The following is a 13,678-nucleotide window of genomic DNA, read 5'->3' on the forward strand; positions in this document are numbered from 1 at the left end:
TGAACCATCCCTTAGTTATGCTGCTATAGACGTAGACTGCTGGGGGGTTCCCATGATGCACTGTTTCTTTCTCTTTTTGCTCTGTATGCACCACTCTGCATTTAATCATTAGTGATCGATCTCTGCTCCCCTCCACAGCATGTCTTTTTCCTGGTTCTCTCCCTCAGCCCCAACCAGTCCCAGCAGAAGACTGCCCCTCCCTGAGCCTGGTTCTGCTGGAGGTTTCTTCCTGTTAAAAGGGAGTTTTTTCCTTCCCACTGTAGCCAAGTGCTTGCTCACAGGGGGTCGTTTTGACCGCTGGGGTTTTACATAATTATTGTATGGCCTTGCCTTACAATATAAAGCGCCTTGGGGCAACTGTTTGTTGTGATTTGGCGCTATATAAAAAAAAATTGATTGATTGATTGATTGATATTGTTGAGTGGACTCCCACATTTCAGTGCGAGCACCCTCTGGATCAAACAGGGTCAATAATGCACCCACTTAATTGGGGGGCAATGTTTCTGTGTAGGTTCTCAGTTGTCCAGGTGGTTTCCATAGTTCACCTGCATCCCCACCGCTGAGGCCATCTCGGCTGTGAGGCAGAGACTGCTGGAGGATGTCTCTACTTGAAAGGACCAAACTCACACCAGACCACATCTGCCAACTCTTGGAGATCGGTGTTAACACCATGTATTTCCTGTTTAGGGAGAATTACTACAGGCAGATCCATGGTTGTGCGATGGGGTCTCCGGTATCCCCCATTGTGGCCAATCTGTACATGGTGCAAGTGGAGAAGACAGCCTTGATGTCTTTCACGGGGATCCCTCCCAGTCACTGGTTCAGATATGTCAGTGACACATGGGTTAAAATCAAGCAACAGGAAGTTGAGGACTTTACAGAACACATCAACTCGGTGGACTCCAGTATCCAGTTCACACGTGAGGATGCCAGAAACAACCATTTAGCCTTCTTGGACTGTGATGTTACGATTGGAGAGAACAGGCAGCTCCAGACAGGGGTTTACAGAAAACCCACTCACACTGACCAATATCTGCTCTTTGGTTCAAACCACCCCTTGAACAGAAGCTCGGAGTGATCAGGACTCTTCAACACAGAGCCCTACAGGTGCCCACAACTGCAGAGGGAAGGGCTAAAGAACAACAACTTGTCCAGAAAGCCCTCACAGTATGTGGGTACCCACGATGGTCCTTGGACAAAGTGCAGAAGTCCCAGAGTACAAAGAGACCAGATAGACAGGAGACGGAGACAAGAAGAAGAGTGTCTCTCCATTTTTTAGCAGGAGTAGGGGAAAAACTACAGAGGATCTTCAGACAGCACAAAATCCCAGTTTACTTTAAACCAGTTAACACCTTGAGACAGAAATTAGTTCACGCTAAAGACAAGATTCCTAGTTGCAAACAAAGCAATGTCGTGTATTCTATCAGATGTCAGGAAAACTAACGAACACTACATAGGTGAGACTAAGCAACCTTTACACAAAAGGCTATACCAGCACTGCAGAGAGGGCGCCATTGGACCTCAGTCTGCAGTTCATCTCCACCTTAAAGACACTGACCACATGTTTGAGGACAAGGAATTTAAAATCTTAGCCAGAGAGAAGAAATGGTTTGAGAGAGGGGTCAAGGAGGCATTCTATGTGAAGACCCCCTCCCTTAACCGGGAGGGGGGTCTGAGACACGCTTTGTCCCCTGTTTACAATGGGGTACTCGGGTCAAAACAGTTTCAGTCTTTTGTTCATGGTAATGAGTCATTCACGTCATCAGAGTCGTCAAGGGAGCCATCAGGAGAGGCGTCCGTCCCATCATTAGGAGGGACAGCTGCCCTGTCGTTAGGAGAGTGCTAACTAGAGCACAATAGGTGGTAATTAGAGCTATTGTATAGCAGTCTGCCTCTCGGTAGGAGGGGTCTGGTTAAGGGGCTTTCACAGTGGCGTATTCGTAGAGCTGCTCATTACAGCGTATCTACGCTGTAATGAGCAGCTCTCCGCCCACTTCATGAGTTTTTTTTTTCTCAATACGCAGCAGTATGTTGAGGGCTACGTGCGTAGGATGGAAGAAATTAAACCTGTTTAATTTTCTTCGGCGCACAGCATGGAGCCTTCACGCGAGAACACGCAGCGCCGTGCTACTGTCCACTATTGTGAGCCCACCCACGCTTCAACACGGTACTGTGCGCCACTTCACATCTCCTTGTTCTTCTGGAGCTATAAATACTGCAAGATTGTTGCTTCACTTTATCATACAGCATCGTTTCATAAAATCTTTCTCTCTCTCTGTGTCTGTCTAATCAGAACTGTGGCTCTTTAAAATAAACTTGCACTTGCTGCATTAAAAAAAAAATGTTAAATGACTGTTTTTGAGCCGCACCACACCATGCAGTAGAGAACAGAGTGCACTTCCACAGAGGCAGAAAATGGCACTGAAACTGGTGCGACATGGCACACGCGACTGTGCACATATTAAAACACAAACACACGCAGCTGCAAGTATGAACGAACACTGTTAAAGGCTGAGTACACGCGTATTTTGGGAGTATTTAAATGAAACACAACGCTGCAATGAGCAGCTCTATAAATACGCCACTGTGAAAGCCCCTTTAGGTTTAAAACTCCAGCTTTTGTGGCTTCTGTTTGTTGTTCTCTGCAAGAGTCGACAGAAAGACTACCAGAGCAAGAATTTTAGCTGAGGAAGCTTCTGCGATTTGAAGCGAAACATCCTCACGTCAAGCAACCCAGTCCAGTCGAAGATTCTAGCTTCTGTACTTAATTGTGGGAGTAATAAAATGATATATGCAGCACTGATGCAAAAGTCTGTAGTTGGGTCCAGGTTTGTGTTTATAGGCTCACATAGCCATGATGCAGTCCCCATGTGTTACATGTATCATGTCTGTGTTTGTACAATCTGTGATAACTGTAATGGCCCCCATGCATGGGGGGAGGGGGGCTCACAGCCTGTGCATCCCCCCCCCTCTGTCCCACACATCTTTGCACAGAAGCATCAACAGTACCTGTTAGCAGAGCAACAAATGCAGCTTTGTACACTTGTCTCTCCTCTTGGAGAGACCTCTTCGGCCTCTTGGAGTTTTTGGAGACACTTTCCTCACATTTTGAAGAGCAGAGATGTTCTCTTCTTCCTTCTGGACTTCAGGTTTTGGTGTTCAGCTCCATCACTGGACATTTTTGAAGTGCATCTGTATTTACAAGGTGTTATTTAAAGTTGAAACTTTTCTTGTAGTTACAACAGTAACAGTAAAAAAAAAACTGTGTAGCTTTATTTGGTAAAAATAGATTGAACAATTTACAAATATAAAATGTTCACCCAGCTCAGCTGAGTGATTCTTCAGCTAAAAAGGCTAAGCTAACATTAGCTGAGAAATTTTCAGTGGTGCACTATGTCACATTTTATGTTCAAGTACTCAGTCACCTCAGACAAATTTGCGGAAGTTCCATTGCTCAGTGTGTGTGTGTGTGTGTGTGTGTGTGTGTGTGTGTGTGTGTGTATGTATGTGCACTCAACAAAAATATAAACGCAACACTTTTGGTTTTGCTCCCATTTTGTATGAGATGAACTCAAAGATCTAAAACTTTTTCCACATGCACAATATCACCATTTCCCTCAAATATTGTTCACAAACCAGTCTAAATCTGTGATAGTGAGCACTTCTCCTTTGCTGAGATAATCCATCCCACCTCACAGGTGTGCCATATCAAGATGCTGATTAGACACCATGATTAGTGCACAGGTGTGCCTTAGACTGCCCACAATAAAAGGCCACTCTGAAAGGTGCAGTTTTATCACACAGCACAATGCCACAGATGTTGCAAGATTTGAGGGAGCGTGCAATTGGCATGCTGACAGCAGGAATGTCAACCAGAGCTGTTGCTCGTGTATTGAATGTTCATTTCTCTACCATAAGCCGTCTCCAAAGGCGTTTCAGAGAATTTGGCAGTACATCCAAGCACCCTCACAACCGCAGACCACGTGTAACCACACCAGCCCAGGACCTCCACATCCAGCATGTTCACCTCCAAGATCGTCTGAGACCAGCCACTCGGACAGCTGCTGAAACGATCAGTTTGCATAACCAAAGATTTTTTGCACAAACTGTCAGAAACCGTCTCAGGGAAGCTCATCTGCATGCTCGTCGTCCTCATCGGGGTCTCGACCTAACTCCAGTTCGTCGTCATAACCGACTTGAGTGGGCAAATGCTCACATTCGCTGGCGTTTGGCACATTGGAGAGGTGTTCTCTTCACAGATGAATCCCGGTTCACACTGTTCAGAGCAGATGGCAGACAGTGTGTGTGGTGTCGTGTGGGTGAGCGGTTTTCTGATGTCAATGTTGTGGATCAAGTGGCCCATGGTGGCGGTGGGGTTATGGTATGGGCAGGCGTCTGTTATGGACGATGCATTTTGATGACATTTTGAATGCACAGAGATACCGTGATGAGATCCTGAGGCCCATTGTTGTGCCATACATCCAAGAACATCACCTCATGTTGCAGCAGGATAATGCACGGTCCCATGTTGCAAGGATCTGTACACAATTCTTGGAAAGTGAAAATGTCCCAGTTCTTGCATGGCCGGCATACTCACCGGACATGTCACCCATTGAGCATGTTTGGGATGCTCTGGACCGGCGTATACGACAGCGTGTACCAGTTCCTGCCAATATCTGGCAACTTCGCACAGCCATTGAAGAGGAGTGGACCAACATTCCACAGGCCACAATTGACAACCTGATCAACTCTATGCGAAGGATATGTGTTGCACTGCATGAGGCAAATGGTGGTCACACCAGATACTGACTCGGCCTAATGTCTGCCAAGGACATAATAAAATCATTGCAGCAGGTTTATGTCAAAACTGCTGCACGGATTTTGCAGAACTTTTCACTACAGATAGATATTAGGCCAGGAAGACTCCATTAAATTTTTGGAGGTGGTCCAGATTCTGGATCCAGATTACACTTTATATAGTCTTTGAGGGATTACATCAAAACTACTTCATGAATTCTCACCAAATTTGCACCACAGATGGGTATTAGGGCATGGAAGACTCCACTGAATTTGGAGGTGATCCAGATTGGCGGATGTCAGAAATCTGATTGCTCTTGTTCCATTTTGTTTTCAGCATCTCATTTCAGAGAGAGACACACTTCGGGAGACAAATGATGAGCTGAGGTGTGCACAAGTTCATCAGAAATGCCTCAGTGAAGCAGGTGAGGGGTGTTTGTGTGTTGAAAATCTAAAATAAAAAATTAACAGATAGGGAATCATTCTAAGATGTATCAAAAACAGCATACTTTCAAAAATCTGTAGCTTCTCTGCAACACTTCTCCATTTTGCTGCAGGAGGCTTGTGTGAAAACAGTATGACCGTAGGAAACCTTGCTGCAGAGATTATGCCTACAGAGTTCAAGTAAGTTTATTCTAATACTGTGAAGAGTGTGTTTGTGTGTGGCTGTATACACAAAGAGCAGTCTAACAGATTATCTTCCTCAGGCCTTTAATAGATATGTTTTGTATTTAAAATCATTAAGACGTAGACTCGTTTTTGTCATTGAGTATAAAACATCACAGATGCTGTCACAGAATGAAATACAGATGCACTGCTCAATTAAATAAAAACAGGATAAAAGTTCGATAGTGATAGGGCACTTGTGCTCCATATTCATCCTCTTAGCGCAGCCACCCGTGTTTATTTTTAGGCCTAGACCCCACAATTGGCTTCTGGAATGTTGACACATGGCAGCATGATACATTGTTGCATGGTCAACTCAACACAAAGTTTCTGCTTTCACTGATCATTTACTTTTCCTCTCCAGCTTGTTACTTATTTTCACCTCCTCTTGGTCATTTTTCTTTTTTCCTTCGACAGGGAGACGGTGGTGCGTCTACAGAGTGAAAACAAGATGCTGTGTGTCCAGGAGGAGAGCTACATACAGAAGCTGGCTGAGCTTCAGGCTCAGCTTGAGGAGACTCAGCGCAGCAACAATGTCCTGGAAACTCGGAACAGGCATGTGCTTCTGTGTCCTGATGTTTTTATATGCGTGGCAACCCACTCACAGGTGTACTTTACAACTTCTTGATCAGCAGTTTGAATTAGTCATTGCTCTTCTGTGCCACCACAATGTGTGTTCCTGGACATTAAGATGGCTGCTTGTAGGAGTGATATCTGCCTAAATGTCATCTCGCCCTCTGGACTGTGCACTACGTGGGTTGGACTGGAGGACAGACAGCAAAAAGCCAGATTGTCCCTTTGCTGTGTGTGCTTACATGGCTGTGGGCATGTGGACATGTGGGTGGAGTGTGTGCGTGTGTGTTCATGCAACACCAGACCCAGGGTGTGGGAAGCATCCTCAGCAACAGGAGGAGAGGCGTGGAGTGAGCGTGCTCGGTGCGGAGCACAGCAGTGATTGGCCACACTTGATGGATGAACATTGATCGCAGCAGATGTACAAGAATCAGTGATGCTTCGCTTGCATTGTGCTTCAGCTGTCTCCTGTTAATGTTTTTAATTTTTTTTTTTTTTTTTTTTTTTTTTTTTTTTTTTTTTACTCTTACTTTTCAAGGTTGAATGAACAGCAGATCTCAGAGCTGCGTATTCAGGTGGAGGAGCTCCAAAGAGCTCTGCACGAGCAGGACAGCAAGACTGAGGATGTGAGTGCACGCTAAGCCGCTTGCTTTCCTGCCCCCTCATGGCACCACAATAAATGCTTTAAGTGGGGTTTCCACCTTCATGAATTGTCAAGATTTATAAACAAAGCTGCCAGTTGTGGTGGTACTTGGCCATTTTGCACAAAAAGAGCCCCGCCCACAATGTACTGTCAACACTTCAGACACCACAGTATAACTACAACACACGGGGGGGTGAAATTGCACCAACTTTGTACATATCGTTGCTATTTGAACAGTTAATGACACATGCTGAATTGGTTAACTGTCTGCTGTTGTGATCTTGTGGCATCTTGCTGGTTCATTACCAGTTCTTTTCCTCAAGTGCTGCTAAGAATAGTAATGAAATCACCAGGACATTGACAAGCTGCACCACTCAGTCATCACAGTGCAGCACGCCACACAAAAACTGCTTCTCCCCACCCGTTTATTTAAAAAAAAAAAAAAAAAAAAAAAACAGACGTGGTGTGACATAACCCTCCCGGCCCCGATTATGTTTTACACTCAGCCACAAGATGATGGTTGATGTCAACAGGACTTGCCACGTCCTACAGGTTGGCACGAGTCATGAAGGTGAAAACTCCCCTTAAATCACAAACTGTTGTCTCCCTGACAACATTAACAGGTTTGTCTGCAAAATATTGTTTTGCCATTAACAGAATAGACCAGGTGGAAATGCATAGTAGATCAGTGATCTCAGACATGCTTACATTTTTAAGATTTCAGACCTAACCTGTACATAAATATTGAAATGAATAGTCTGAAATATCCAAACCAATGAAGTATAGCTCAGAAATGACACACAGTACCTGCTTCAGCATACTGTTTCTAAAATCTCCCTCAAAATACTTCTCAGAACTTGATATGGCCCGTAGCTGGACTGAAATTTTTATTACTCCAAAATCTTTTAGCATTAAATGTCTCTTGCCCCCCATAACTTGCATCAACTGGGCCTGTTGTAGCCTCTTATGAAAAGTGTTACTGAAGAGTTGTGGGGTTCTTTTTGTTGTTTGTTTGTTTTTGTTTTTTTTGGGGGGGGGGGGGGGGGGGTAAAAAATCTGAATTAAGGAAATCCTAAAATTGTAGTCCCTAAACCAAGCTGGTTGTTTTTCTAGGGCTTCTAGAACACTCCCACCCAGCCGCCAAAGGTTTGGGGGATTTGTTTTTTTTCTTCTTCTTCCTTTTTCAAAGTGTATGTGTGGGGGGGGGGGCGATTGAGAGATTTCAATTCCAAAAGATGTTTTTTTTTTTTTGTTTGTTTTAAGCCCAGTTTTGACCCTAAAGAAATGGGGTGGGGTAGGGGAGGACTGTTGAGGGACCTAGAATTAAAGGATATTTTTAATCTACTTTTGGATTTATATTAAAAAAAAAAAAAAAGTTGATCTGAGACGAATCTGCACATTAAGCTTCCTGACATAACTCCAAATTTCATTGAGAATGGACACGGGGTCTTGAACCAGGAACCTTCTGCTCTGGAAACATGACTAAAAAAAAAATCTGGCAGATCTGAGGTAATTTTATGTCACACTCTAATAGTAATTGGCCTGAATCTTAAAATTGGCAGTTAAACAACAAACTGATTCAGACTAGGAGATAGAATTTCCCATTTTACATATTTTTCATATTAGTGATAATGATTAACTTTTAAATCCTGCTCCTTGTGGAAAATGGCAGCTGATATGCAGAACAAAACCAAATGTTACGTAGAAAATACAAAGCACAGATTATTGCAGAAAACACTTGGTCACAGTGGACTACAGTTTTGGTTCTCCTGGATTCATACATGTGGGAATTTAACCCATGTTTGCTGTGGTGATTCAGTGTTAACACCTGCCCTCTGTCTGTTTCCGCCTCCCCCCACTGATCGGCTGCCAAAATCAGGCCATCGTAAGTACGGCCCGCCCTCTGTCCAACTGGCCTATGATTAACTCTTGACTTTCACAGCCTATAGGTGTGTGTGTGTGTAAGAGAGATGAGTTCCAGTGCTCTTGTGAAGGTCTGGACTTTAATGGATGTCCTTTTTTCTTCTTTTGAAGTCCTCATTGTTGAAGCAAAAGCTAAAGGAGCACTTGTAAGTACATTAGCTGTTGCTGCAAACATGTTCATGAAAGTTGAAGGAAAAGAAACTTGATGTGTGTTTCCCCCCCTCTCTACAGGGAGAAGCTCCATGAAGCCCACACAGATCTCCAAAGGAAAAAAGAGGTCATTGATGACCTGGAACCCAAAGTGGACAGCAACAGTAAGTGTTTCTTCTCTCGTAACACCTGCCAGTGTCTTCTCTCTCTCTTCTGTGATTAAACATGTTGTTTTTTTTTTGTTTTTTTTTCTTTCACAAACACTCTGTCACAGTGGCGAAGAAGATTGATGAGCTTCAAGAGATTCTGCGGAAAAAGGATGAGGACATGAAGCAGATGGAGGAGTGTTATAAGCGCTATATGGAGAAGGCCAGAACGGTCAGTCCACCACAGGGACTTCATCTCCACCAAAATGGGTTTTACCTTTTTGAAGTTAAATATAGATGTCGGAATGCACTTCTTGTAGGTGTATAATGTCCACTACTGTAAGCAAACAGTCGGCTTGGACCAGCCTGTTTAGACTTGACTTATATTAATTCCTGAAAAATTAGAAGTCACATGTCCTCAGGATGCACTTGTTAACATGAAGCTGTTGGTTGACTTTCATTGGTGCACACAGTTGAAGGCATTTATGTGTGCAGGTGATCAAAACCCTCGATCCCAAGCAGCAGATGGTGAGCCCTGACATTCAGGCACTGAAGAACCAGCTGACTGAGAAAGAAAGAAAAATCCAGCATTTGGAAGTATGATCATGTGATGTTTGCACATTTTAGTGATGTCAGGTGTGCAGCGTGGTGATGCCTGACTGTTTCTCCAAATGTGTGTGTTTCTGTGCACAGCATGACTATGAGAAGAGTCGGGCTCGACATGACCAGGAGGAGAAGCTCATCATCTCTGCGTGGTACAACATGGTGAGTGTTCATACATGGTTTCAGGGGTTGACAAGCCCCGGAACTCTGTCCTCAGGGACTCAAAAACAGCAGAACCTGAGAGGAACCTTGTGCTGATGGTGCCAAAGTTTTTCTGCCTTTACGTAGACAAACTACAGTGTTGCAGCCGGTTGGACTATCGCTAGTAGAGAAATGTATCTTGATTTAATTTTATGAATGAATGAATTTTTATTCAACGCGCACACACATACTTAACAAAAGAATCTCTCATAGAAAAGAAAACAAACTCGATTTCCCAGTTTTGCGCGGCCAAAAGGGTGTAGGCTGAAGCAAAAGCTTATAAACGCCCCCTCCCTTCACCAGTTGCTATATACACATAGATGTACACGCATAATAACAAATACCAAAAAAGAAGACAAACACAAACAGAGACAATATAGATTAATCAGTAAACTAAAATATTTGTACACAGCAGAACAAACAGCAGTGTAACCCACAGATAAAACAGAACAGTAACAAAGTTAGTCATCCTAATTTATCGTACTATAATAAGTCATTATATTGTTTTTATAAAACAATATAATTTTAGAAGTTTTGGAGAAGAAATTGAGCAAACTGTGTCCTTAAATTCCTGAATAGTTTTATGTGAGAACTGCAAATAAGTGTTTGAATTAAAGACTTGCTCCAGATGGAGATGTTTTACAAACTGCTTGATGGTGTGCTAGGATGATGACCAATGAATTCAGACCTGAGCATTTCATTTGGCCTTTGTTGGAATTGGGGTTGTACATTGAGGGGGATCGGGTGAGGAAAATAGTCATCAAAAAAACCTCCAGAATCATCAAAACCCAAAATTTTCTGGGGGCCTTGAGCATCCCCACAGACCCCCTGCTGATAAAGGTCCACTTTGAACACAACCAAAGGGACTGTATTTAAATGTGTAGGTTAAAACTTCTCTATATGATGCTGCATTAGGAAAGAGCAGCAGTGGTTAGTGGGTGAAATATAATCTTGTTCAGCAGGCGAACAATTTGCTGTTGTCTTCACTGTCTCCACCTTGTTTTACTTTGAACACTAGGATGCGATCGCAGAAGGGGTTTCTATTAAAAGGTAGGTGGTGAACAGCTTAAGATTTGAATGTGGAAAAAATCTTTGTCAGGTTGCCCCCCCCCCCCCCTTAATCACTGTACTTCAGAGTACCTTCTGGGTATTTTTTTATGTAATTTTTCCCGTTGATAATTGTGTATGACAGGATGGGATTTGTTTTCCCATCAGAGGCTGATCAAACAGCTGGAGTCATACTTCTTAAAACATGTCTGATTCAAAGCAAGTTGATCTTTTTTTTTTTTTTTTTTTTCCTCATTTTTCAAAAATCAGGATTTTATTGACCACTGAGTTTCCACAATAAATGGTGTGCATACTCTTATTTTAAACATTTGTTTCCACATTCAGCCCTTTCTGTTGACAGCATTTTCTATTTATATCTGTTTCCTTATTCAGGGAATGACTTTGCATCAGAACCTAGCAGGTGAGAGGATCAGTTCCAGCAGCCACGCCATGTCGTTCCTCGCCCAACAGAGGCAGTCCACCAACGCCAGGAGAGGCCTGATCCGGTACCAGCCCAAGTAAAGTTCCTCTCACACTGACAAGGACTTAAAGGCAACAGGACCCGCTCATGTGGAGCCTGGAGACCACATCAATGACTCCCAATAAACTTGGCCTTTGTGCTTACACTGAATCTCTGCATCTCAGACTATGCTGCTACTGCCCCCTGCTGGTTCACACTGGTATGATATTTATATTTTGCAATCAGAGCCACAGAGCAGTGGGGTACAACTACTGTTTGGCCTTAGAGACAAAAAGGACTGTATGAGGGTGTGTTTTTTGGGCCTGAAGAAAAGCCTCACTCACCTTTTAAGGTGACTTTTATTTTCTTTTGCCTCTTGGTTGCACTCATGCTTCTTGGGGTGTCAAATGCTTTTATATACACTGTGTTGTAAAACAGGATGTAGGTTTGATCTTAAGTTAGTTAAAACATTTTTATTTAATTTTTTGTAGTTGGTGGGAAAAGAAATGTAGTTTTAACTCCTTACTCCCACGACACAATCTTTATTGAGCTGCAACAATGAAGTTGCGTGTGTGCTTATAACTGTGGTTTGCAAAGCTAACATAGTATACTGAACAAAGACTGAGATTTTTATTGGCTTAAATATGGATTTATGAGACCTCAGTGACATTTTGTTTTCCTTTTTAATTCACTGCATGCCTCAGTTTGAAGAACTTTTTAGAATGTAGTGTTTTTTTTTTTGTTTTTTTGATAATTCAGTGCACTTTGAGGACTGTTTGTTTTTAAGTGCCTCATTAAGACACTAAACTCTCCTTTGGTGGAAGAGTCTGATATTGAGTCTCAGAACTTCTTGTCAGCTTCCTGTGTCCTGTTTTAGTTTCATATAACAGCAGATTTGTTGGTCTGTTAATCAGAAATATTCTGAAATGAATTGCCTATGATGGTGTTTTTTTTTTTAACTTCCCAAAAGTTGAAACAGGGTTTTGATTGAGTACAACTCCTGTGCCCTCAACACTGTAGACTCATGTCTGACTTGAATGTAGACCTTTAAAAGAAAAAAAAAACACCCTAGACCCAGGAGAGTTTGGCAAAAAAATCTAGAACACTATTGGAGTCCCAAGTAACACTAAGAATGACTCATGGCTGTTTGCTGCTTGACCTCAAATGGTTCTCTTTAATCTAAAAGAATTTTGTATAGGCTGGAATTGATGTTAAAGTTGTTTACAATAATTTAGTCAGAGAGGTTATACTACTTAACTGTAGTTATAAGCTGCTACTGTTCAGGTTTTGTTTTTCAGCAGATACTGCTGTTGTTACTTGTACTTTATCCCTGTGAGTGTTTTGTGTTATAAACTGAGGACCGATTCTGCTGTTAACTTTTTGTACACATTTGGTTTTTGAGTAGATGTGGTGTGTGTGTTTTGTTTTTTTTGTTGTTGCTTTAAGTTGCTGTTTTTGCTGCACATTTGCATGGCTTGAGTGTGTTAACCTTCAGGTTATCTTTGTGTAACAGATTATAGCACATTGTACTTCACAAAGGGATCTGAGACAAGTTAATGATTTGTAGCACTGTCTGTTCTACTTATGCACTAATAAATGGAGCCTTAACTTGAAAATATACTTATTCTGCTTGTCAATGCACTTAAATTGCATCTACAGCAATGTTTCCCAGCTCTGATCTTCATGAACCCCTATTCTGCACACTTGTCATCTCCCCTGCTTAACCAAAATTTATTTGGCTCATTCAGGTGGGCTCAGCCAAACAGACACCTCATCACATTTGTCATTTATTTTTCTTACAACATGGTGAGATCTCTTTTACAGGCTCTAGAGGTCTAGGAATCCATACAAGAACTTTTTTTTGTCAATGAATATGCATGTTGCCACATCCACCCCACTGTGGAGCTGCCTGGATCATGTACAGCAGGGGTGGGTAACTTGTTCCAGAAGGGCCAAGAGGGTCCAGGTTTTCTTTGCAGCCACTGACTCCACCAGGTGATTTCACTGATTAACTGATTCCACCTGCTCAGTGGCTGCAAAGAAAACCTGCCCCTTCTGGAACAAGTTGCCCACCCCTGATGTACAGCAATACCCAAGCAGCTGACTGCAACCATATTTGGTGCAGCCAGCTGGTACCTCCAGTTACTGTGGTACTCAACACTGAGGCGCTTGAGTGCTAAAACATGCCCAGAAAAGCAAAATTAAAATATAGGTGATGTTCCATTTCTACACGTGATGAGCCTTTTTTGGGGGGGGGTGGGGGGTGCAACACCAATACCCTCCTTCATGCCAGAGCAGGTACTGTGATTAGGCCTTAGTCTGCCACAGTAACCATGAATTCTCTGAAGGAACTTGGTACCAAAGACATCCACTTGAATGGGCAACATTGAACGTTGCTGCCGAGACAAGTGAACGTCTCTTAAATGCAACACATTTAATAGCCAAGTCCAGGAAGTCAATGAAAGACAG

The 13,678-nt window shown here is 42.8% G+C and overlaps 1 protein-coding gene across 2 annotated transcripts in view; it reads left to right on the top strand.

Moving 5' to 3' along the window:
- The window catches only part of LOC117528203 (protein Hook homolog 2-like), a 42,088-nt gene extending 29,271 nt beyond the window's left edge, over positions 1–12,817 (top strand). Inside the window, exons 13-23 of one of the 2 annotated variants that reach the window (XM_034190799.1) lie at positions 5,135–5,222; positions 5,355–5,421; positions 5,881–6,018; positions 6,575–6,662; positions 8,559–8,564; positions 8,714–8,748; positions 8,834–8,916; positions 9,027–9,130; positions 9,394–9,495; positions 9,592–9,663; positions 11,143–12,817. In XM_034190799.1, coding sequence (XP_034046690.1) covers positions 5,135–5,222; positions 5,355–5,421; positions 5,881–6,018; positions 6,575–6,662; positions 8,559–8,564; positions 8,714–8,748; positions 8,834–8,916; positions 9,027–9,130; positions 9,394–9,495; positions 9,592–9,663; positions 11,143–11,271 — 912 coding nt within the window. In that variant the 3' untranslated portion in view covers positions 11,272–12,817. The remainder of the gene's footprint in view (positions 1–5,134; positions 5,223–5,354; positions 5,422–5,880; positions 6,019–6,574; positions 6,663–8,558; positions 8,565–8,713; positions 8,749–8,833; positions 8,917–9,026; positions 9,131–9,393; positions 9,496–9,591; positions 9,664–11,142) is intronic. The other variant, XM_034190800.1, reaches the window with a different exon arrangement.
- Positions 12,818–13,678: the final 861 nt, after the last annotated feature.

Source organism: Thalassophryne amazonica, chromosome 16 (genome assembly GCF_902500255.1).
Source record: "Thalassophryne amazonica chromosome 16, fThaAma1.1, whole genome shotgun sequence".
NCBI classification, from domain to species: domain Eukaryota; kingdom Metazoa; phylum Chordata; class Actinopteri; order Batrachoidiformes; family Batrachoididae; genus Thalassophryne; species Thalassophryne amazonica.